The 25,568-nt window shown below is 43.0% G+C and overlaps 1 protein-coding gene across 3 annotated transcripts in view; it reads right to left on the bottom strand.

Annotated features, from left to right (window-relative positions):
* TBC1D8 (TBC1 domain family member 8) overlaps positions 1–25,568 on the bottom strand; it is a 153,555-nt gene that overhangs the window by 106,371 nt on the left and 21,616 nt on the right. For 2 of the 3 annotated variants that reach the window (XM_077296631.1, XM_077296630.1), the window contains 3 exons: positions 17,616–17,726; positions 13,672–13,790; positions 532–760 (listed from right to left, as the gene is read on the bottom strand). In XM_077296631.1, coding sequence (XP_077152746.1) covers positions 532–760; positions 13,672–13,790; positions 17,616–17,726 — 459 coding nt within the window. Of the gene's footprint in view, positions 1–531; positions 761–13,671; positions 13,791–17,615; positions 17,727–19,216; positions 19,277–25,568 lie in introns of those variants that run through there. The other variant, XM_077296632.1, reaches the window with a different exon arrangement.

Consider the following 25,568-nt stretch of genomic DNA (forward strand, 5'->3'; position numbering starts at 1 on the left):
GCTATGAAGCAGATGCTCAGGTCAGGAGACTCAATTTACGGGCCAGGTATCTCAATCCGACCACAGTTCGTGTTTTATAGACATGAAACCGGCCTAAGAAACACTTGTTAAAGGGAATTAGGACAAGATCTGTAAAATCCAAAATCTCTCACTGTCCGTCCAAGACTGTTTAGGGCTACCAAGCAAGCATCAACATATCTCCATCAAGGATCTGCAGGAGAATTTAGTTGCTCAAAATACCACATATTAGCATACCCTTAAAGTGTCATATGCTTTAGGGAGTGTGGCAGCTAAAATATTTGGTGTATAAAAGGAAAGAATTAATGTTAGCCAAAATAAATTCTAGAAGTGCTGAAACTCTTGTAAGAAAATTTAAGCTGCAACTTTAAAAAGAAAAAGAAAGTTAGGATCATTTAACATATTAGTCAATGTGGGCCACTTTATGGATTTTTATGTTACCATTACATACTCTTATGTATATCATAACTCGAGATTTAAAAGTAAAACGTGAACAGAGCTCCAGTGACTTACATTCTTTTCCCAGAAAGAAGGAATAGAAGCAAAGGTGATTGATGCTCAGGTACAGCCAACCCTGACGTGGCACTCTGCCCTTCCAGCAGCAGCAGGAGTAAAACGTGACCAGCTTTTCAGCCTCTGGGAAGTTGAACCTGCTCTCAAATTTTACCAATCCCTCACGGAATTTTTCAGGATCTTCCTCTTGCTCGGCCAACCTGCTGCTGGTCTCTTCCGCAATAAGACCCTGCAGTAAATGTAGAACAGAGAACATGATCCCTTCAATCGTGACTAGTGTTGAGCGATACCGTCCGATACTTGAAAGTATCGGTATCGGAAAGTATCGGCCGATACCGGCAAAGTATCGGATCCAATCCGATACCGATACCCGATACCAATACAAGTCAATGGGACTCATGTATCGGACGGTATTCCTGATGGTTCCCAGGGTCTGAAGGAGAGGAAACTCTCCTTCAGGCCCTGGGAACCATATTAATGTGTAAAAGAAAGAATTAAAATAAAAAATATTGCTATACTCACCTCTCCGACGCAGCCTGCACCTTACCGAGGGAAGCGGCAGCGTTCTTTGTTTAAAATTTGCGCTTTTCTTTCCTTTACTGAAGTCCCGGCTTGTGATTGGTCGCGTGCCGACCATGTGGCCGGGACGCAACCAATCACAGCAAGCCGTGACGTAATTTCAGGTCCTTCAGGATTTTAAAATTACGTTCCGGCGTTGTGATTGGTTGCGTCGCAGTCACATGGGCAACGCAACCAATCACAGCAAGCCGTGACGTAATTTCAGGTCCTTAAGGATTTTAAAATTACGTCCCGGCTTTGTGATTGGTTGCGTCGCAGTCACATGGGAGACGCAACCAATCACAAGCCGTGACGTCACGGGAGGCTGGACACGCGCGCATTTTAAAATTTTAAAATGCGCGCGTGTCCAGCCTCCCGGCTTGTGATTGGTTGACCGCGACGCAACCAATCCCAAGCCGGGACGTCACGGGAGGCTGGACACGCGCCCATTTTAAAATGCGCGCGTGTCCAGCCTCCCGTGACGTCACGGCTTGTGATTGGTTGCGTCTCCCATGTGACTGCGACGCAACCAATCACAAAGCCGGGACGTAATTTTAAAATCCTTAAGGACCTGAAATTACGTCACGGCTTGCTGTGATTGGTTGCGTTGCCCATGTGACTGCGACGCAACCAATCACAACGCCGGAACGTAATTTTAAAATCCTGAAGGACCTGAAATTACGTCACGGCTTGCTGTGATTGGTTGCGTCCCAGCCACATGGTCGGCACGCGACCAATCACAAGCCGGGACTTCAGTAAAGGAAAGAAAAGCGCGAATTTTAAACAAAGAACGCTGCCGCTTCCCTCGGTAAGGTGCAGGCTGCGTCGGAGAGGTGAGTATAGCAATATTTTTTATTTTAATTCTTTTTTTTTTACACATTTTTACATTAATGTTGTTTCGATACCGATACCCGATACCACAAAAATATCGGATCTCGGTATCGGAATTCCGATACAGCAAGTATCGGCCGATACCCGATACTTGCAGTATCGGAATGCTCAACACTAATCGTGACATAATAAACACAGGAAAGATATATATCTTGGTACCGTGTTAGCAAGTAGATAGAAAAATATTTAGAATTGAGAGTCCTCAGTGGTTGATACCTTTTAATGGCTAACTGAAAAGATGGTAACAAATTGCAAGCTTTCGAGACTACACAGGTCTCTTCATCAGGCAAAGACTAAAAGTAATTCTGAAGAATCACATTTATGCACAACATAGTATAGAAAAAAAAAAAAAGGAAAAACCATGGATAAGACAGGTGACATGAAGAAGAATTACCATGAGTGATAAACAGTTATGTCCATAAATATTGGGCCAGTTCTTAGATAAGGATTGTTTTATTGTCCTCTGATTGGGGTCTGGTTCTATGTTATGGTGACCCCTCATAGTCTGAAGGGCAAGTTCCTTAGTTGGTGTAAAAAGACATAAATCCGTGCGACACATTCATTCCTGCACTAAGGCTGTCAAAGGTCATCATCAGTTTATATTCCCAGACTCTTCTGTCTCTCTTAGATTTGAAGCTACCTTTTAACACAAGTAATTTCATGTCCATAATGTTATGATTTGGGAGACGAAAATGTATTGCCACAGGTAGATCCATTCTTTTTTCGCTTATTGTGTGGCGGTGAGAATTCATTCTTGTTCTAAGCTTTTGCCCTGTCTCCCCCACATACAGACCCCCAGTTGGACATTTAGTACAAATAAGGCTACTTTCACACTAGCGTCGTGCACTGCACGTCGCTATGCGTTGTTTTGTAGAAAAAACGCATCCTGCAAAAGTGCTTGCACGATGCGTTTTTTCTCCATAGACTTGCATTAGCGACGCAGTGCGACGCATTGCCACACGTCGCAACTGTCGTGCGACGGTTGCGTCGGTCCGTCGCCACCAAAAAACGTTGCTTGTAACGTTTTTTGGTGCGTCGTGTCCAGCATTTCCGACCGCGCATGCGCGGCCGGAACTCCGCCCCCACCTCCCCGCACCTCACAATGGGGCAGCGGATGCGTTGAAAAACAGCATCCGCTGCCCCCGTTGTGCGGCGCATTCACTGCTAGCGTCGGTACGTCGCAACGACGCAATTCGTCGTGCGTCGTACGACGCTAGTGTGAAAGTAGCCTTAGTAGGTACACCACATTAGAAGTGACACAGCTGAAAGTACCTGGTATCTTGTAGTCCTGATGTGAATTCAGGATCTTTATCTTGTCCGTGGTCATTATAAATGGACAGGTTTTACATTTTTTCTGATTGCAAGGAGTGATTGCAAGGAGAGGTACCTGCAGCTGTTGGAGAGGACAGGGAGCTCTTGACAATGATGCTTCTTAGATTTGGGGGCTGCCTAAAACACAGTAATGGGGGGTCTGGAAAAATGGATTGTAATCAGGCATCTTTTTGTAGTAAAGGTTGTAATTTCCGTGCAGCTCCCCTTAGCACCTCCAGATTTGGATTGTAGGTAACTACTAGAGGCACCCAGTTATTTTCTTCTTTAGCTTTGTAATGTAGCAGGTGATTCCTTGATATTCTGGTGGCTCTTGTAATCTGGTTTTCAGTTGTTCTTGGATGGTAGCCCTGAATCAAAAAGGTCTTTCTGAGGCGACCAAGGTGTTCATCCCTATCCATTGGGTTGGAACATATACGATTATTGTCTACAGCCAAGCCATCAGATACAGAGTTTTTTTATGTGTTTTGGATGGAAACTGTCCCATTTAAGGTATGTCGGACGGTCGACTGGCTTCTGATACAGGGATGTCTCTATTTTATTGTTCTGCAGCTTAATAATGGTGTCCAAAAAGTTAATTTCAGTACAGGAGTAGTTGAGTGTCAAGTTGATGGTAGGATGAAATTAATTAAACTGTTCATGGTTCCTCCGGGACTTGACCCGCGTCCCTTCTCCTGGTGGATCTTGAAAGGTCTAGTTACAATAAAACATCTTTGCTCCCCATTTAATGTTGCCCTGACCAGACAGGAATTTATCCAAAAACATGGACCCCCACTCAGTGAGATGTTCCGCATGAATCAAATCTTTGATTTTGTCAAAAAGAGTGTGTCAGGAAGAATCCCCTTCAAACTAACTGGATTTGAGCAAAAATGTTCAAGCGACCCCTTGGGGAGAGGAGTAATTTCTTTACTGTATTCTTCTTTTGTCACTACACAAACAGAAAACAAACTTAAATTCATGCGGCAGTGGGAGGAGGACCTGGGATTTGAAATGTCCCTAGAAGAGTGGCAGGGCTGTTGCGACATTTTATCAAAGGGTTCTCACCAAGTGTCTATGGTTGAATCCTCCCTCAAGGTACTCCACAGAACATACCAGGTACCCACGAGACTCCATGCCATTTTTCCCCAGATATCAGATAAGTGTTTTAGAGGCTGTGATGCTTCTGGTGACATGAGACATATGTGGTGGACATGTCCGGTGGTGGCGAGTCTGTGGCGGGAAGTGAAATTGTTGGCTGATAAGATGTACGGAAAAGAGATGCCACAGAGCCCGCAGACGTTTCTATTTGGACTGAAGCCATCGGGAATGTCCAGAAATCTATATAAGCTGATAAATATGATGGGAATGGCAACCAAAATACACATAGCGTCAAAGTGGAAAACTTCCTCACTCTCATTGCCCCAGGTTAAAGATAGAATGAACACTATCATGATATACGAACGCATTCAAGCAACGAGAACTGACAGCTGGAACTCCTTTTTCCAAACTTGGTCCCCATGGCTAAACTTAAACCCTGGAGATCAGGTGATGCAAGCTCTTGCACTTTCTCCCTGAGGTATTCTATAGCGTCTTCTAGATGGATTGAATCATTGTGCCCCCTCCCCCCCTTTTTTTTTTTTTTTTTTTTTTTTTTCTCTCTTTCTTTTCTTCTTCTTCACCTCTTCTTTCTCAGTGAGTTGTAAACACAACATCAGTCGTTGTTGGTAATGGCCTAGGCTTTTTGCTACGAAGGAAAATCGTATTAAAGTGTACTTATAATACTACAACCCTAATGTACTTACCCTCATGTTCCTGTCTTGTTTTGGTCTTGTCTAAAACTGAAATGTACAAATGTTTTCTATTTGCTATAATATTTACTGGTTGATTACGGCACAACCATTTGTGCTCTCAAAACCCCCTTGTTGGGAGTTTTTCATAATGATGTGTTATTTGTATTTGAACTTGAAATAAAAATTTATTGAAACAAAAAAAAAAACTGTTCATGGAACGTCTTTAGCTGTGGACTCCGTCCAGATGATTAAAATGTCATCAATGTAGCGGTAGTACGCCAGAGGCCTGATGGGACATGAGGACAAAAACTCGCTTTCAAGCTTGGCCATGAAAAGATTTGCATACTGTGGGGTCATTTTACTTCCCATTGCTGTGCCAGTCTCCTGTAGATAGATCTTCTTGTCAAATTCAAAGTAATTGTGGGTGAGGATGAATTTTATAAGTTTCACCACAGAATGTGCATCAGTCCCTGTGTTTTCCAGGAAGAATTTGCAGGCATTTAATCCATCCTGGTGTGGGATATTGGAGTACAAAGATTCCACATCCATGGTGGCCAGGATGGTTCCTTCTGGTAGAGGACCTATTGCTGATAGCTTATTCAATAGGTCAGTTGTGTCCTGAATGAAGCTGGGTGTATCCTTTACCAGGGGTTTAAGAATACCCTCTACCCATCCAGATACCTGCTCAGTAAGGGTGCCCACACATGAAATAATTGGTCTTCCTGGATTTCCAGATTTGTGGATTTTGGGAAGCATGTAGAATGTCCCTGTTCTTGGACTTTCTGGTATCAGGTCATTGGCTCTTATGAATTCGTCGGGCAGACAAGATACCAACTTGTTTAGTTCCTTGTAATAGTCCTGTGTAGGATCCGACTCCAATGACAGCCTCACTGCAGGAATGAATGTGTCGCATGGATTTATGTCTTTTTACATCAACTAAGGAACTTGCCCTTCAGACTATGAGGGGTCACCATAACATAGAACCAGACCCCAATCAGAGGACAATAAAACAATCCTTATCTAAGAACTGGCCCAATATTTATGGACATAACTGTTTATCACTCATGGTAATTCTGCTTCATGTCACCTGTCTTATCCATGGTTTTTCCTTTTTTTTTATTTATTTTTTTTCTGTGCTATGTTGTGCATAAATAAGTGATTCTTCAGAATTACGGTACTTCTAGTCTTTGCCTGATGAAGAGACCTGAGTAGTCTCGAAAGCTTGCAATTTGTTACCATCTTTTCAGTTAGCCATTAAAAGGTATCAACCACTGAGGACTCTCAATTCTAAATATAATAAACACAGTGATTAGTACTGAATAATTATTCAAACTAAAAGTATAATGTATTTAGATCCCTTTATAGTCAGTGGGGTGCACCAATTGTTGGGGTGAAGAGGACGCCGAACTGATCAAGCACCAGTTTTCCCTGCAGAGAAGTGCCCCTACCCACCAGGTGTGCAAGGAAATGCAATACAGCTTCATTATAGTAAATGGGGCATTACTGAAATTCCCTGAAAGCCAGGTAACAAAAAAACATTGCTATATTCTCAGTAGAGAAGGGAATAAGCAGCTGCCAGACTCTGCGTTCTCTCTATCACATCATCAGATCGTTGGCCGAGCCTCCTGACATCCACAGGCTTTGTCAATGTTCATCTATTATATTGTGCTGGGCCATAGTAAAGGGGCTTCAATGACTAGAAAAACATACGGTAACTGCTTTCTGAGCATGGTTTGTGCCTGGTATTGCAGACCTCCTCCACTCACTTCAGTGGGCCTCGGATGCTATACAAAACCTATAGTCATGGGTGACACTATTTCTGACAGAAAGCAGCCATGTTTTTCAAACATGAGCACAATTGATTCCATCAATTACATACATAATACAAATAAACATTACAGTGAACAAACTAATAATGACAGACTGGTACAGAGGGGCGAGAGAACTGCCACTGTGGGCTTACATTCTACAGGATAATGGAGAAGACAGTAGGTTGGGGGGTTGAGGCACCTTGGGTGGTTGTGAGGTGTGTCATTATAGGCTGTAAGCTTTCTTGAAGAGTTGGGCTTTCAGGTTCTGTCTGAAAGTTCGGAGTGGCAGAATTGGATGAGCAGTGGCACATAATTCCAGAGGATGGGGGGGGATATTCGGGAGAAGTCTTGAAGGTGATTGGGTTAGGAAGGTATGAGTGTGCAGGAGAGAAGAAGATCTTGGGAGGACCGGAGACTGTATGTTGGAAGAAGGCATAAGAAGGAGACAGGTTGTTGATGGCTTTGTAGGTCAGCGTTAGCAGTTTGAACTGGATGTGTTGGGGAATGGCGAGCCAATGAAGGGATTTGCAGAGGGGAGAAGCGGAGGGTTAGTGTGGAGAGAGGTGGATAAGCCGGGCAGCAGAGTTAAGGACAGACTGGAGAGTGTTAGCATGGAGGCACATAGGAGGATATTGAAGTAGTCGAGGCGGGAGATGATGAGGGCATGCACTAACATTTTAGTAGTTTGAGAGTTGAAGAAAGGACGGATTCTGGAAGCAGAAAGTGCTTGGATGTGTGGTTTGAAGGACAGGGCAGAGTCTAGGGTGTGGTGTCATTCATTGTGATAGACAGATTGGTAAGGGAGTTAGGAGAGGTGGAGGAAAGATGAGGAGTTCAGACTTGTCCACATTGACTTTGAGGAAGTGAGAGGAGAAGGAGGATCTGGCTGACTGACACTCTAGGATTCTGTACAGCAGAGAGGTGATGTCTGGGCCAGAGAGGTAGATCGGAGTTTCATCAGTGTAAAGATGGTACTGGAAGTCATGGGACTTTATAAGGGTATGTGCACACGATGCAGATTTGCCTGTGGAAATTTCTGTGCAGATTCTGCATCTCTTGGCAGAAAACGCAGGTAAAAATCCACGCCTTTTTGGTGAGGATTTTCATGCGGTTTTTTTCATGCAGATTTGTTTGCGTTTTTGAAAGCTAAATAAAGATCTATTATTGATCAAAAAAAAAAAAAAAAAGAATTATGATATCATTTCTTGTCCAACTTCTTCATTTACATACTCCATTGAAGAATTATTACACACACAGATCGATAGATCTATACATAAAATTCAAAAGAAGAGGCAGAACTCCATTGTTTCAGTGGGATAATGTGCAGGATTTTAATCAACCCACATGTCTGGGCTTGAGAAAGGCTCATTTGCAGCCGAAACGTCACCCAGACATGTGGGTTGATTAAAATCCTGCACATTATCCCACTGAAACAATGGGATAATGCTGCCTCTTCTTTTGAATATTATGAAGTGTGGACAATCATTGGACGGATTGCCTGGGGGCCTTGCACCCGAAGATAAGTATTATACTGTGCTGTCCTTTTTTGTTTCTAGATCTATAGATAGATAGATAATAGATAGATAATAGATATATAATCTATTATCTATATATAGATCTATCTATTATCCATCTATCTACAGATATATCTATCTATATATCCATCTATAGATAGATAATACCAAGCCAGATATTTAGTAATAAACAAAATAAAATGGTACATAAAGAGTAAAATAAAGACACACACACACAAAATCTGCGTTAGGCCGGGGTCACACTTGTGAGAAACTCGCACGAGTCTCACACCTCAATACCCGACACTGAAGCCAACACTGGGACCGGAGCGTTGAGCTGCATAGAAATACATGCAGCCACACACTCCGGTCCGAGTGCCGGCGGTAGTGCCGGGTATTGAGGTGTGAGACTCGTGCGAGTTTCTCACAAGTGTGACCCCGGCCTTAAACGCAATATCTGTTTAATTTATTAAAATATTGGAAAAAAAAAAAAATGGCGTGGGCTCCCGCGCAGTTTTCTGCACCACAGAGTGAAAGCCCCCCCCCCCCCAAAAAAAAAAACAAACACGTGGGGTCCCCCTATAATTTATAGCCAGAAAAGGCTATGCAGACAGCTGCGGGCTGATATTCATAGCCTAGGAAAGGACCAATTCATAGCCTAGGAAAAGACAAAGGACCAATTCATAGCCTAGGAAAAGACAACTGTCCCATCACCCGGCTACCTGTCACTGTAGCAGGTATAGCCGGATGGGACTAGTAGTCCCATCGGAAGATGCCTGCCTACACAAAGACCCGCAAGCACACACATACAGTCCCACATGCACAAACATACAGCCCTGCACACCCACACAGCCCCGCACGCACACACATACAGGTCCGCACATACACAAAGCCCTGCACACCCACACAGATACACACAGCCCCGCGCACACACACACAGCTACACACAGCCCCGCACACCCCTGCAGACACACACAGATAAGTACAAACACCCGCACATCTTCTCCGCACACACAGTATCTGCCCACACTCCGACCACACACTCTTCCCCCTCCCGATCTGAAGCGTTTCTCGCAGGCACATCCGCAGATATTTCTTAAACTTGCAGTTCTGCTGCAGATTGGCCTAACACAATGGAAGTCAATGGGTGCAGAAACGCTGCAGATCCGCAAAAATAATTGACATTCTGCGGAAAAAAAAAAAAGCTGTGATTCCGTGCGGTTTTTTTTCCCACAACATGTGCACACCAAATGTAAATTTCACATTGACTAACATTGCTTGTGCACTACACTGCGGATTTGATGCAATTCTGATGGTCCAAAAACGCCGCGGATACGCATCAAAATAAGAAAACGTGTGCACATAGCCTTAGGCCAAAGGTATAGATTGAGAAGAGTAGGGGTCCCAGGACAAAGCCTTGAGGGCTACAGAGAGTGGAATGAGGAGGTAGTATGGGAGCCAGAGACGCTAAATGTGCGTTTAGTAAGTTATTTCCTACAGCTGGGAATCCCAAAGATTCCCAAAACTGGGCTCTAAAAACACTTCTTGAATAAAGCAATTCCCTTGCATGTTTTGTATTTGACGATATCCGGCAGTCATACTGACAACTAAAGGGAACCGGTCACCCCCCCAGGTGTTTGCTGCATTCTGTCAAGGTGGCTCTTTTAGTTCGAGTCCCTGCAAACGCTGAAATAATCGCTTTTATAATGTGCCCCTCATATCTGAATTTGTCAGGGGGGCATGTCTTTTCCCCCCTGACACAAACGCCTCCCAGCCGTCACTCAGGGCCTCGTCTCCATTTCCTTCCTGAACGTCCGCGGCGCCTGCGCTGTAAGGTTTATTTCGGGCATGCGCAGTTTGTGCTGCCCTTCGAACTTACAGCGCAGGCGCCGGGGATGTTCAGGAAGGAAATGGAGGCGGCGCACGGAGGCCCTGAGTGACGGCTGGGAGGCGTTTGTGTAAGAGGGGAAAAGACATGCCCCCCTGACAAATTCAGGTATGAGGGGCACATTATAAAAGCGATTATTTGCAGGGACCTGAACTAAAAGAGCCACCTTGACAGAATGCAGCATTAGTGCTGCACAAGGTGGCTCTTTTAGCTAAAAACGCTGGGGAGGGGGTGACAGGTACCCTTTAATGGAGCAATGTGGCACAAGAGTTGCCATCACTTCATACAAATAGGACACTTCACAGGTCACATTTGTGGATCGGCATAGGTCCTACCTGAGAACCCCTAATGATCAGCAAGTTATCATTAATGTTGTAGGTAAAAGGAATAACTACAATGAAGAACACCATCAGTTTAAAAACAAACCTAGATAGTACCTTGAATAAGCTTTTCAGTCCTGTGTTAAGAGAACAGATTGTGCACTAGTAAATTATTAGCGAATAGGAGAATAAGAAGTTTCTTATGCATTTAAACTATAACGGTTTTTAGAAAAAAATAAACTTTTTGCACATATAATATCCACATATTAAAGGGAATCTTTCACTTCCTTTATTCTACCTTATAAAGGGCAGCAAAGACAAACATATAGGTAACAGCACTGAATCTCAGACATAAGCCAGTATTGTCGTATTTGTTAAATTCAAGTTGTATTTGTTGCAGCGATCATAAACCATAATTTGTATCTGTTAAAATGCCCTTTTTAAAGGTAATCTGTCAGCAGGTTTTTGCTACCTCATCTGAGAGCAACATAATATAGAAAAGGAGACCCTGATTACAAAAACTTAGTTTACTGAGTACAGTAGTTCTGACAAGGAGAGTTTTTAGATTTAGATGTAGCAGAGCTAAAAAGCTAACCTCACCCACACCACAGCTTTCTGTGTACATTGTCTATTGGCAGTGACATGCTTACAAGAGGGGGTAGAGTCGGATGACTTGGCATGAGGCAGCTAGTCTGAGCACTGATAAAAGTCCTAGTGATAAAACCTCTATTTGTAAGTAAACAACACAGCCCAGTTAGTGACACATCACTGAATTCAGTGTTTTAACCCCTCCCTCAAGCGGTCCTTATATTAAATATCAAAAACCTTCTGACAGTTTCCCTTTAAAGACTGGCATAAGCTCCCATTTGTTAATGAGAAATGGGCCCCCCACTCTCCAGACACTACATAACAGTTTCCTCCGAAAGTATAATAATAGGAAGAGGATGTCAGTGAGAAGCAGCAGGAGGCACAGAGCCAGTCGCTCATGAATAACAATGGTTCTTGAGTTTATGGAGATCACACGTGAGTATTGCAATTAAAAAAATTAAAATAAAAATGTAAGCAAAATCTGCACCAATGGTACACATAACAGACAAAATGCTGAAATCAAAATGCACCTTATGATGCCCTCAGAGACTGTAGCATAAAAGGTGAGTTCAGACTCCCTTTAAACATTAATAGCTGACATACAGTTGTGCTCAAAAGTTTACATACCCCGGCAGAATTTTTGCTTTCTTGGTCTTTTTTCAGAGAATATGAATGATAACACCAAAACTTTTTCTCCACTCACAGTTAGTGGTTGGGTGAAGCCATTTATTGTCAAACTACTGTGTTTTCTCTTTTTAAATCATAATGACAACCCAAAACATCCAAATTAACCTGATCAAAAGTTCACATACCCAGGTGATTTTGGCCTGATAACATGCACAGAAGTTGACGCAAATGGGTTTGAATGGCTACTAAAGGTAACATCTTCACCTGTGACCTGTTTGCTTTTCATCAGTGTGTGTGCATAAAAGCTGAGTGAGTTTCTGGGATCCAGACAGACTCTTGCATGTTTCATCCAGCCACTGACGTTTCTGGATTGTGAGTCATGGGTAAAGCAAAAGAATTGTCAACAGATCTACAGGAAAAGGTAGTTGAACTGTATAAAACAGGAAAGGGATACAAAAAGATATCCTAGGAATTGATCATGCCAGTCAGCAGCGTTCAAACTGTGATTAACAAATGGAAAATCAGGACTCTGTAAAAACAAAACCACCGTCAGGTAGACCAACAAAAATGTCATTCACAACTGCCAGGAAAATTGTTTAGGATCCAAAGAAAAACCCACAAACAACATCAGCTGAAATACAGGACTCTCAAACTAGCGGTGTGGCTGTTTCAAGATGCACAATAAGGAGACACTTGAAGAAAAATGGGCTGCATGGTCGAGTTGCCAGAAGAAAGACATTACTGCGCGAATGCCACAAAGTATCTCACCTACAATACGCAAAACAGCACAGAGACAAGCCTCAAAACGTCTGGAACAAGTTAATTTGGAGTGATGACACCAAAATTTAACTTTTTGGCCACAACCATAAACATTACATTTGGAGAGAGGTCAACAAGGCCTATAATGAAAGGAACACCATTCCTACTGTAAAGCACGGAGGTGGATCTCTGATGTTTTGGGGATGTGTGAGCTATAAAAGGCACAGGAAACTTGGTCAAAGTTGAAGGAAAGATGAATGCAGCACGTCATCAGCAAATACAGGAGGCAAATTTGCACTCATCAGCCCAGAAGCTGCGCATGGGACGTACTTGGACGTTCCAACATGACAACGATCCAAAACACAAGGCCAAGTCGACCTGTCATTGGCTACAGCAGAACAAAGTGAAGGTTCTGGAGTGGCCATCTCAGTCTCCTGACCTCAATATCATTGAGCCACTCTGGGGAGATCTCAAGCACGCAGTTCATGCTAGACAGTCCAGGAATTTACAGGAACTGGAGGCTTTTTGCCAAGAAGAGTGGGCAGCTTTACCATCTGAGAAAATAAAGAACCTCATCCACAACTACCACAAAAGACTTCAAGCTGTCATTGGTGTAACGGGGCAATACATGGTATTAAGAAATGGGGTATGTGAACTTTTGATCAGGGTTATTTGGATGTTTTGGGTTGTTATTATGATTTAACACTAGAAGTCCCAGAGAGGGGTCATTTAACATTTCTACCTTTGGAACCCAGAGAGCTCGAAATTTCTGGGACTTCTAGTGTTAAAAAGAGAAAACACAGTAGTTTGACAATAAATGGCTTCACCCAACCACTAACCATGAGTGGAGAAAAAGTTTTGGTGTTATCATTCATGTTCTCTGAAAAAAGGCCAAGAAAGCAAAAATTCTGCTGGGGTATGTAAACTTTTGAGCACAACTGTATATCACACAATACGGAGCAGAAATTGTCCGAAATATCTGTAGCTACATATATTTCGGTATAAAAGACAATGAATCCAAGCCGTCGAATGAAAACCATATGGACATGCAATGTACATTATATTAAAATATTCAGTAGCCCTTACCTTAACCTTTCCCTTGACAAAGTTAGCTATGTCATCTTTGTTATCAAACACGGACAGAGTGTGGAGCAAGTTTTGTTCTATCCATTCCCAGTGCTGGAGAATCTCTTCTATGGTGGCTCCTGGTAAAAACAGAATGGACGCTGTATTCCAACAGTCTATGTAACGTCTAAATAATAAAACATCAAACAGTAAAATCACTTGGAAAATCTGTTATCTCCAGCTTATTTTAAAGCAAAACAAAGTCTACAGCTGATTCACTGTTATTATAAAGATACATTGTAAAAAGAGGTCTACAAAAAAACAACAACAAAAACTGATCTAACAGAATAAAGCTGATGTGAACAGCTGCAGGCTGCCATGGCTGCATAATCTATAAACCACAGAGTAAGCAACAATGCAGTCCAAATTTCACCTATTCACTGTCGGCATACATTTTGCTGCTGTATTCTTTGCTTTGTATATTATGCAGTCACAGCAGTTGGCACCTGTTCACACTTGCTTCATTCTGTTAGGATGTGCTCATCAGTTTTTTGTACTATACTACTGGAGGTGGTGACACTCTCAAATTTGGCCGAGCACTCCTGATACAAGCCTAAAGGTACCTTCACACTAAAGGTACCGTTACACTAAACGACTTACCAACGATTACGACCAGCGATGCGATCGTTGGTAAGTCGCTGTGTGGTCGCTGGGGAGCTGTCGCACAGACAGCTCTCTCCAGCGACCAACGATCAGGGGAACGACTTCGGCATCGTTGAAACTGTCTTCAACTATGCCGAAGTCCCCCTGCAGCACCCAGGTAACCAGGGTAAACATCGGGTTACTAAGTGCAGGGCCGCGCTTAGTAACCCGATATTTACCCTGGTTACCATTGTAAAAGTAAAAAAAAAAACACTACATACTCACCTTCTGATGTCTGTCACGTCCCCCGGCGTCCACAGGGTTATGCGCTGCTGCCGAGAGCTTCATGCACTGACTGAATGTGTCAGCGCCGGCAGCAGCGGTGACGTCACCGCTGTGCTCTGCTTTACGGCCGGCCGGAGCTGACACATTCAGTGCAGGGAAGCCGCCGGCGGGGGACGTGACAGACATCAGAAGGTGAGTATGTAGTGTTTTTTTTTTACTTTTACAATGGTAACCAGGGTAAATATCGGGTTACTAAGCGCGGCTCTGCACTTAGTAACCCGATGTTTACCCTGGTTACTCGGGTGCTGCAGGGGGACTTCGGCATCGTTGAAGACAGTTTCAACGATGCCGAAGTCGTTCCCCTGATCGTTGGTCGCTGGAGAGAGCTGTCTGTGTGACAGCTCCCCAGCGACCTAAACAGCGACGCTGCAGCGATCGGCTCGTTGTCTATATCGCTGCAGCGTCGCTGAGTGTGACGGTACCTTTAGGCTTTTTTTAATTACTGCTGGATCCTACCGGGCCTTTATATTTGCAGGCTACTAGCCCAAGAGACGCATGTTTGACAAATATTAGATCTAGGGTCTGATCAGGAAAGATTGCCTTGTTATGGTTGGCCAATTTGTGCAGCAAGTACCTTCATTTTAGGAGTGTCTTCTATACAGCAGTAATGTAATTTATATGTCACATATTCAATGTACGCATATATCTTAGAGCATACAGTGTGCTGCCATATTCTTTGGTTTGTAAAAAAGTCTAAACAAAAGTAAAAACTTCAATAGGAAAAGTAGTTGTGTGCCTCTCGTTTGTTTCCAAAAAGACAGCCAGCGGGCTAAGGATAAGGAGTTCAGAAACAGGAAAATCTTGAAAAGGGAACACAATGACAATGTGACAACGTTCCCTATTTAAACAAATAAAAAGGGAAACAAAAAACTCTAAAAGTTAGAATCATTTCTACTCCTACTCTAAAGACATAAAACACCACTAATATTAAAAAAAATAAGGGGGGAGAAATCTACTCTCTGAATTGACACACATTAAAAAGAAAAAAAAAAGGAGTAGACCTCAGACCACTGTCTGCAGCTCCTATGAACACTTAGGTGTCGCCATGGAAACAAACCACACACACACACACACACACACAAAAAAAACCCCTGCAATGGTGATGGAAGAATAGCTGCTTAAGACCCTGGACCGGCAACCCCATCAGTACTTCATGACAGCGAGACAGGAGCCATGTGAATCTCTTTTTACCTGACTGCATACACAGCCCCTCTTTTGATTAGCTGCATGTAATCACTGCTGTTAATCAAAGTAAGGGCCAAGTATGCAGTCAGGTAAGAGGCGGTTCACAGGGCTCCTGTCCAGTGCTCACGGAATACCGACCTGGCTGCTGGACCATTGTCCTGTGATTCTCCCAGCTCTACCCTGCAGTCACCCTTCCCACTTCTCTGCAATATACAATTGAAACGTGCAAATTAAGGGCTCGTGCAGTCGAGGGTGCGAGTGTCGCACTCGGACCAATGTTAGTCTATGGGGCAGTGCAAATGTTTCATTTTTTTCTTTGGACTGAGAAGGTCCAAAATCGCAACATGCCCAAGTTTGATCTGACATTAGGACTGCACTCGGCCATGCAAGTAATGAGTGCGTGGAAATCACCTGAGTGCACCTCGGATACCATAAGTGCAGTCCTTTTTCAGCGCACTCACACAATGACGAAGATGGAGAAATTTTGTTCTCCATCTTCTCCTCAGTGTGCTTCCATTCTCTCATCTGAGAACTGGATTGTACTATGATGACACTCCGACCAGAGTTTGATCACTGTAACTTGCATATTCAGCCAAATTCTCTCGGATGAGAGACTATGGTTGTCTGCGCAAGCCCCAAGGAAAAGAATATGGAACTGAGTAGGACTGCAGGATCAGACTACCCAGGACATGTTTGTAGTCTGTAGCCATGGAGATATCTAGGTCTCAATAAGAGCTGCAGGCATAAAAATGGTAATCTTCCTATAAGTCTACCGTACTTGCGTATTTCTTTATTTTTACTTTTTTATTGAACAATCCTGGTAGTACAAGGCTGCTGGTAGTACAAGGCTGTGGTAGGAAGTCAAATTCCTTAAACTATCCTCCTGGGTGCTACAGAGTCCAATATTTTCTAGCCTTACACTGTACCTCTAGATGTAAACGACAAATTATATGCTGTATCGCTTTCTTTTATAATTACTGATAAACAGTAGGACATATGCCCATGCTGCACAGCCAAGCAGGACACTTATGAGGTTTGCAGAAGAGACTTCCCAGATCATACAGATTCCTTGGCGACAGAAACATCTCTAAGACATGCCATTATAAGATTAAGTTCTCTGTTTCAGCCTGTACCAGATAGATGATGTCAGTATCAGCAATAAGAGAGTTGCTCAGAGGTAGATGACAAAACATACCAATATAGCAGATAGAAAATTTCTCAAATAGGTATAAAGCTGATTTCACAATATAAACTGTGTACATTATTAAACGGATCTATAAAACCGTAAAGACTGGTGTATTTATGTTAAAAATACATATCAGAATAGCTGTACTATCCCTTATGAAAGCTTAACTTAATCACTACCCACCTAGCCTGACTGACAGCTTCTCAGTGTCCCTCCTGCTGCTGGAATCTCACACTGCTGAGTACAAGCTGCAGCTGCCCGTTCATCAATCACTGGCCTTAGTGGTGAGGCGACTGTACGGACGTGATGTCATGAATCACGCTCCCAGCAGAGACCCCAAGGGTGGTGTTGGGTTTGGACAGATAAGTAACAGTTCGTTTTCTATATTTTAGAACAATCTCTTTCCTTGCATTGTGTGTATTGCATGTCAATATCTTCCCTTTTTAAAGGTTTACGTTAGTCAACGGTGTCATTAGCGGTGTAACACTGCACGCAACACTGTTATTTTTGGTTACCGTAACATCCAGTGTCATGCAGGCACACAGCATGCTTTGGATGTAGCAGCGAGACTCACCAATTGCTAGGGCCCAGTATACCTCTGACTCACCACAAGCGATGCTTGAGTAAACCTGTGACCCAGGGACTTGTAGTAGTATCCGAAATGGGGCCACTCGGGCATTGGAATCCAGAACAGCATCCAGAGCGCCCACCAGGCGACCTATTGGAAGAAATAGTAATGACTACTTGTTTGGGGTAGTAAGCTCTTACATTATCAAACTTTTATCTTTTATTTTACACTTATTACCAGGAATTGGTTTTAAAGAAAATACTCCAACAGAACATATTGGTTACATGAGCACACAAATACTCGTCAACAGTCCAGACTGCGCGTGTACAAAAGTCTCAGGGAGACGTAACCCAAGGCCTGGATCACATGAACTAGGCATATCAGGAGAAAAAATATTAGTTACATATGTTGTATCTACTGTACATAATGCAATATTTATAGCACCGTTAGGATACATGTTCGGCTACAATCTGCCAGGTGTAAAAGTGGCCATAGACCTTAGACATTATTCTTCATGTCCCCCATACACATGGAAGCTTGGTCCAATAAAGAGAGGAAAAAAACACTGCCAGTCACCTCTAGTGGCAGCTTGTCTTGTCACAAGTGCATTGGGCATGTAGAGATTAAACACGTCTGATCCTTCTTTACCCTGACATCTGTCAGAAAGTTGGATTACCGCCATACAAATTACATGGGCACCCAGTCACAACCCTGCATTGATGTAAGGTGTTAGAAGTGGAGACGTACCCTGCCGCCCCGATCCCGTCACGCGGAACCTATACTAACGGCCCCATACACATTAGACTACTGTAGGAACCCACTGATATCGGCAGGATCGGTTGACAGTCTAATTGTATAGCTGAGCCTCCCTGTATCGCCCCTGAACTTGAGATATAACGAACGTTCGACCAACATCTATGTAGTGTGTATATATGGATGACTTGCATAGATTTACATAGGATATACACATTAGTTTATGTTCCTGCAATGTATGCCTAGATCCACATAAACAGATGTTTTACACGTAGATGTTTATGCCTCTGCAAATCTGCATGCTGTGAAATGCTGAACATCACACTTCATGGGGTAAATTGCTTTCTGATCGCCATTTATGAAGCTTCCAAGTCATTTGTAAACTATGCTACAACACGCAGCTATTTTCAGTGTGCAATGCGTCCTGCAAAGAGCTTTCCTTCTATTTACTGTGTAATATAATCAGCCTGGGGTCTGCCTGCCACATGGCTGACTGGTGAGGTATGCTTCTATATCAGATAATGCAGGCAATTGTGCATCATGTCTCTGGCCTGGTGACACGGGCAACATCTTCCGATAATTGGATTAATAGCCCTGATATATCTGCACAGCCAACAGAAGCATCACATCACAGCCACATTCAAAAGAAATCGTCTCTTGAAGGGTGAGAACTAAGCAAAAGGGGCTAAAAGCTTACAGCAGCCCACCAAGTGGATGGCCTTCATTGCCGAGAAGGCGAGATGGTCAATGCGACAAGCTGTTTTCTCATCACCTGGGACCTTGAATCAGAAAAGATCATGTACATAATACTAGTTTATGACTAAATACATGGCATATATATGGATGACAATGTAAACTCACTACAATAAAGGCTATGTCATCACTACCTGATCAGTTGGGTTCCAGCTGCCAATTCTCCGCAGAATATTTTAGATTTGGAGTCATGCACTCACTAGAACAAATGGCAGGATACAGATATATGTATTGTATTTCTTTGAATTACGGAATATAGGAAGTTAACAACAAGAAAAAAAAAAAGCACCAATATTAACAATTTACACTTTATAAAAGCCTGGTAATAATAATAAAAAAAAAAGTGTTATACAGTGCCTACAAGTAGTATTCAACCCCCTGCAGATTTAGCAGGTTTACACATTTGGAATTAACTTGGCATTGTGACATTTGGACTGTAGATCAGCCTGGAAGTGTGATATGCACTGCAGCAAAAAAGAATGTTATTTCTTTGTTTATTTTTTTTTTTTAAATTGTGAAAAGTTTATTCAGAGGGTCATTTATTATTTAACCCCTCAACCCACCATAATTCTGTTTGGTTCCCCTAAAGTATTAAGAAGTAGTTCAGGCACAAAGAACAATGAGCTTCACATGTTTGGATTAATTATCTCTTTTTCCAGCCTTTTCTGACTATTTAAGACCCTCCCCAAACTTGTGAACAGCACTCATACATGGTCAACATGGGAAAGACAAAGGAGCATTCCAAGGCCATCAGAGACAAGATCGTGGAGGGTCACAAGGCTGGCAAGGGGTACAAAACCCTTTCCAAGGAGTTGGGCCTACCTGTCTCCACTGTTGGGAGCATCATCCGGAAGTGGAAGGCTTATGGAACTACTATTAGCCTTCCACGGCCTGGACAGCCTTTGAAAGTTTCCTCCCGTGCCGAGGCCAGGCTTGTCCGAAGAGTCAAGGCTAACCCAAGGACAACAAGGAAGGAGCTCCGGGAAGATCTCATGGCAGTGGGGACATTGGTTTCAGTCAATACCATAAGTAACGTACTCCACCGCAATGGTCTCCGTTCCAGACGAGCCCGTAAGGTACCTTTACTTTCAAAGAGTCATGTCAAGGCTCGTCTACAGTTTGCTCATGATCACTTGGAGGACTCTGAGACTGACTGGTTCAAGGTTCTCTGGTCTGATGAGACCAAGATCGAGATCTTTGGTGCCAACCACACACGTGACGTTTGGAGACTGGATGGCACTGCATACGACCCCAAGAATACCATCCCTACAGTCAAGCATGGTGGTGGCAGCATCATGCTGTGGGGCTGTTTCTCAGCCAAGGGGCCTGGCCATCTGGTCCGCATCCATGGGAAGATGGATAGCACGGCCTACCTGGAGATTTTGGCCAAGAACCTCCGCTCCTCCATCAAGGATCTTAAGATGGGTCGTCATTTCATCTTCCAACAAGACAACGACCCAAAGCACACAGCCAAGAAAACCAAGGCCTGGTTCAAGAGGCAAAAAATCAAGGTGTTGCAGTGGCCTAGTCAGTCTCCTGACCTTAACCCAATTGAAAACTTGTGGAAGGAGCTCAAGATTAAAGTCCACATGAGACACCCAAAGAACCTAGATAACTTGGAGAAGATCTGCATGGAGGATTGGGCCAAGATAACTCCAGAGACCTGTGCCGGCCTGATCAGGTCTTATAAAAGACGATTATTAGCTGTAATTGCAAACAAAGGTTATTCCACAAAATATTAAACCTAGGGGTTGAAGAATAATTGACCCACACTTTTATGTTTAAAATTTATAAAAATTTAACTGAGCAACAAAACTTTTTGGTTTGTAAGATGAATGCATCTGTTAATAAATCCTGCTCTTGTTTGAAGTTTGAAGGCTCTAACTTATTTGCATCTTATTAAACCTGCTAAATCTGCAGGGGGTTGAATACTACTTGTAAGCATTGTATCTTCTCTCACGGAGAATGTTGTGTGCGCTAAAATACTATGTGAGCAGTAGAAACACCACAGGAAACTCAATATAGCGTTACTTCCTCATTCAGCGCTGGTGAATAACAAGGCAGAAATCAGGACTGGCGGCCCACTATGTGTATATATGGAGATTATCCAGAAAGGAAGGCGGCACAGAATAAATAATAACGTCTGAAAGTACCTAACTACTGCTGCAGCAAGGTCTGAGGATACATTGGGGTTATGACCCTCACCGATCCAAGCGCTGACAAGCTGCCATCCCGTGACCACTGCAGCCAATCTTTGGCTGCAATAGTCAGGTGAACTACCTACAAGGACTATGGTCAGTGCTGTTTGGTGATGCTAGTAGTATATGATTACTGAGGGCACTGATTGGCTGCAGTGGTTATATGCTGGGCTGGCAGCTTGTGCAGGATCAGTGGGGAACAGAAGAAATTCCGTATATACTCGTGTATAAATAAGCCGAGTTTTTCAGTACATTTTTTTGTGCTGAAAATGCCCCCCTCAGCTTATACACAAGTAATTGTCCCAGAAGATGGCGGGGGAGGGGAGCGGTGGAACAGCGGGTGAGAGGAGGCAGAAGCATCATCACTACCACAGGTGTGGAGAGAGGTGAATATTCATTACCTTAATGTGCAGGGCCTCGTGATAGCTTGGCCGCAGAAGATGCTGGTGCCGGAACGAGATGCTGCGAGGCCGTGCAGGGAAGGTAAGTAGGATGTTTTTTTTTTAATGCTTTTCTCATGGGGGCCATACATACAAGGATGGGGATAAGGAGCCATACATACAAGGATGGGGATAAGGAGCCATGCAGGCAAGGATGGAAATAAGGAGCCATGCATACAAAGCTGGTAATAAGGAGCCATGCAGACAAGGATGGGAATAGGGAGCTATGCAAACCAGAATAGGGATTAGGGGACAATGCATACGCGGCTTATACTAGAGTCAATAAGTTTTCCCAGCTTTTTGAGGTAATATTAGGTACCTCGGCTTATACACAAGAATATACGGGTAAGTAGTTTTTCTTTTAGAAAGGGCTGCCCACTACACAACAACCCCTTCTTAAATGATGAAGTCACCTATATATAATAAAAAAAAAACATACCTCCCAGATCAGCCCTGTTCCAGCGATGTTATGCCAGGTGAGCGCTGTAGCCTGTCAGCGGGCACAGACAGACCACTGCAGGACTCACGTGACAATGTGAGAAGCACAAGGAAACAACGCATACACCTCTGAAATGGCGCCGGTTCAAGAAGTGAGGATATAATTTTACATTGGTGCCTACAACATTCAAAAATGGTGGTTCAATACTGGACAACCCCTTTAAGACATCTGCCTTATTTCATTGATTCCTTTTTGCATAAACTGGACAACTTCTTTAAAGGCAAATAAAAACACCCAGGGAATAAGGCACAAGTTGTTAAAAAAAAAAAAAAAAAAAAGTCTAAAATGAAAGAGAAGCTATCAAATTACCTTTTGCTTAATTCAGTTTTTTGTGTTACATTTTGTGATTTTTTTTTCAATATTCATCCTTATTAAAACAAAATAACTCTTGCAATTTTCACACTCTGGGGCTCCTTATAAACAGAGACATGACTAATAACACCTCTATACACAACGCATAACAATAAGTAATGTCACTTCATATACTGGTGACAGATTGCTTTTAAGAATAGCCATCAGATGTGAAGCAACACCATAGCACGAGAAAATATGAAACAACCCATGAAGCAGTCATTCATGCTGGGTTCAGATAAAAGAGTAATATTGGAAGGCAAACTAAGGGTCAAGGAGATGAACACAATATAAAAATACTGCACTTATAATGGAGTAATGTAAAACCATAGCCCGAGGTAACATCCGAATTTGAAAAAACCCATATAAAAGTCTCAAATGCATGAATAATTCCTTCTGGGAATGACACTTCAGTGCATCTCATGAAATCTCTATAACAGATAGGCTGGCGATTGTCCCTCCAATTATGTCACCTTCCCTGACCGCTATCAAAATGAATTACAGCTGAGAGTAAAGGAAAATACAGTCCGATACTGCACTGCATTAAAGAAACCCTCACATTAAGGTGTTTATTCTCTTAAAGGGACTGTCAGCACCTAATGACTGTTAAAGCCAAGTCCTGCCACCTGGTGCTTCATGGCGGGGCCAATCATTTATATACACCTTCCCACCTGCTTGGTTTCCCTCTATCTTACCCTTCTCTTCTTTGATTGACAGCTCTGGCTTCATAGGGCCAAAGAGGGAGGAGATAGATAGATAGAAACCAAGACGCTGGGAAGGTGTATATATATGTTTGGCCTGGCCATTAAGCACCGAGCACCTGTACTTGATTTGAACATTAATTCTGTGCTGACACAGTCCCTTTCATATATGCCAGTAATCATATTATATAGCACTGTGTACTTACTATTGCTCATTTTGCCTTTCTACCCAGAATAATTCTTCTGTTTTCCATTAGGTGTATGACCTCACGTGATTAAAACCTGACTCGCTAAATCTCTATGGGTCAGGAGGTGAAGAAGATAAATGCAGGGACAAGACAATTCTTGTTAGCACAGAAAACAGAATTATTAGCTGGGGCAAAATGGGCAATTGTAAGTACACAATGCTATATACCGTAATTTGATAATTGCAATATATTAAGAGGATAAAAGCTTTGATGGGAGGGCTTCTTGAATGACTGCTAACGACAGTGATAAAAGGTTACTACATTGGTGACAGAATACACAACTAAGTATATGTACGGTTTATAAACCGTATGTATCCTATGAATGTATACAAACTTTTTTTGCAACTGCGTCAAAAGCATATTTTTAAATTTTAAAAGCATCAAGTAAATGCACTTAAAGTCATTGTATTGTAACTTGACTACTGCAGCTAATCAGAGGCTGTTGACTGGCTGCAGCCCTCACTGTTTTGTCAGAGCAGAATTCTGCTCAGATGAAATAAGAAAGGCTTCAGCAGATCAGTGGCTGTTGATTGGCTGCAGCAGTCATGTGACATAATGAAACGTGAGTGCCAGGAAAGAGAGAGTGCTGTGATCAGGGAAACAGAAAAGCGTTGCAGCAGGTAGTCTGTGTTTCTCTGTTTTTTTATTTTATGATGAACATTTTAGCTGTTAAAAAAGTTGTTCAGTAGTAAACAACCACTTTTAAAGAGATCGTCTCTTTCACATGATCTGTTTTGTTAGAAAAGACCTCCAACAGTTATCACACTATGTCCCACTGCTGGAACCTACAATTCTTCCCGTTAAAATCATTAAGGTGGCAGCAGAACCCAGGTGAAATATAGCATTACACACCTATTGAAATAATAAATGAGGGCCATCCCCCTCTGTTACCTCAAGATTCCAGGTATAAAAAACTCAGACACGCTCCTTAGGATTTAGGATGGCTAAGAGCACTTAGTGTTTGTAGCGGTATTATTAAACCGGTCATCAGGTTTGGCCGATATGAGATGTGGCCACCACCTTTCAGGGCTTATATACAGAATTCTATCATGCTGTATATCGGCCCCCAACCCGACCTAGAAGAACTGAAAAATACCTTTTATTATACTCACCTGCGGGGCGGTCCGGTCCGAGGGTTGTTGCTCTTCTTGGTCCGGCGCCTCCCATCTTTTTGTGATGCGGTCCTCCTTCTTGGTTCGCGTGAATGGCGCGTCCCCGCATTAGCCACACAGGCTCCTCGGCATCGCGCTCCTGAACAGGCATACTTATCTGTCCTGTTGAGGGCAGAGCAAAGTCCTGCAGGTGCTGGGCCTCTCTGACCTTTCCCGGCGCCTGCGCACTGCAGTACTTTGCTCTGCCCTCAACAGGGCATATAAGTACGCCTGTGCAGGAGTGCGGTGCCTCGGAGCCTATGTGGATAATGCGGGGATGCGTCATCCATGCGAACCAAGGAGGACGGAATCACAAGAAGATGAGAGGGGCCGGACCAAGAAGAGCAACAACCCTCGGACCGGACCGCCCCGCAAGTGAGTATAATAAAAGGTATTTTTCAGTTCTTCTAGGTCGGGTTGGGGGCTTATATACCGCATTACAGAATGCTGTATCTCAGGCCTGAAAGACGGTGGCTGCATCTCATATCGGCCAAACCTGGTGACAGGTTCCCTTTAATTATTACATATATGATAACAAATGAAAATGACAAAACAGTGCAGGACCCACATAACACTGCGGAACTTGTAAGCATCAAAAAGGTAGAAAAACAAGTCATAGCCACAGTTGTGACTCTTTATCAAAGTGCAAAGGAAATGTTTCTAGGAAAAATTAAGAAAATAATAATAAAAGAAAAAACTATTTCAAAGACCTCACAGCAGTAGTCATTTTCCATATCCTGACCCTCCTAGGAAAGAAACATAACAGGAACCAGACACTCCAGCCGGCAGAGTTCCTTGGCTTATTGACTACATTTCTTTGAATATTTCGGAAATTCAATGGGTCTATCGGTTAGAAAACAATCAGGTTATCAATTATTCATGAGATAGGAGTCACCTG

The sequence above is a fragment of the Ranitomeya variabilis genome, chromosome 3 (genome assembly GCF_051348905.1).
Source record: "Ranitomeya variabilis isolate aRanVar5 chromosome 3, aRanVar5.hap1, whole genome shotgun sequence".
In the NCBI taxonomy this organism is placed as follows: domain Eukaryota; kingdom Metazoa; phylum Chordata; class Amphibia; order Anura; family Dendrobatidae; genus Ranitomeya; species Ranitomeya variabilis.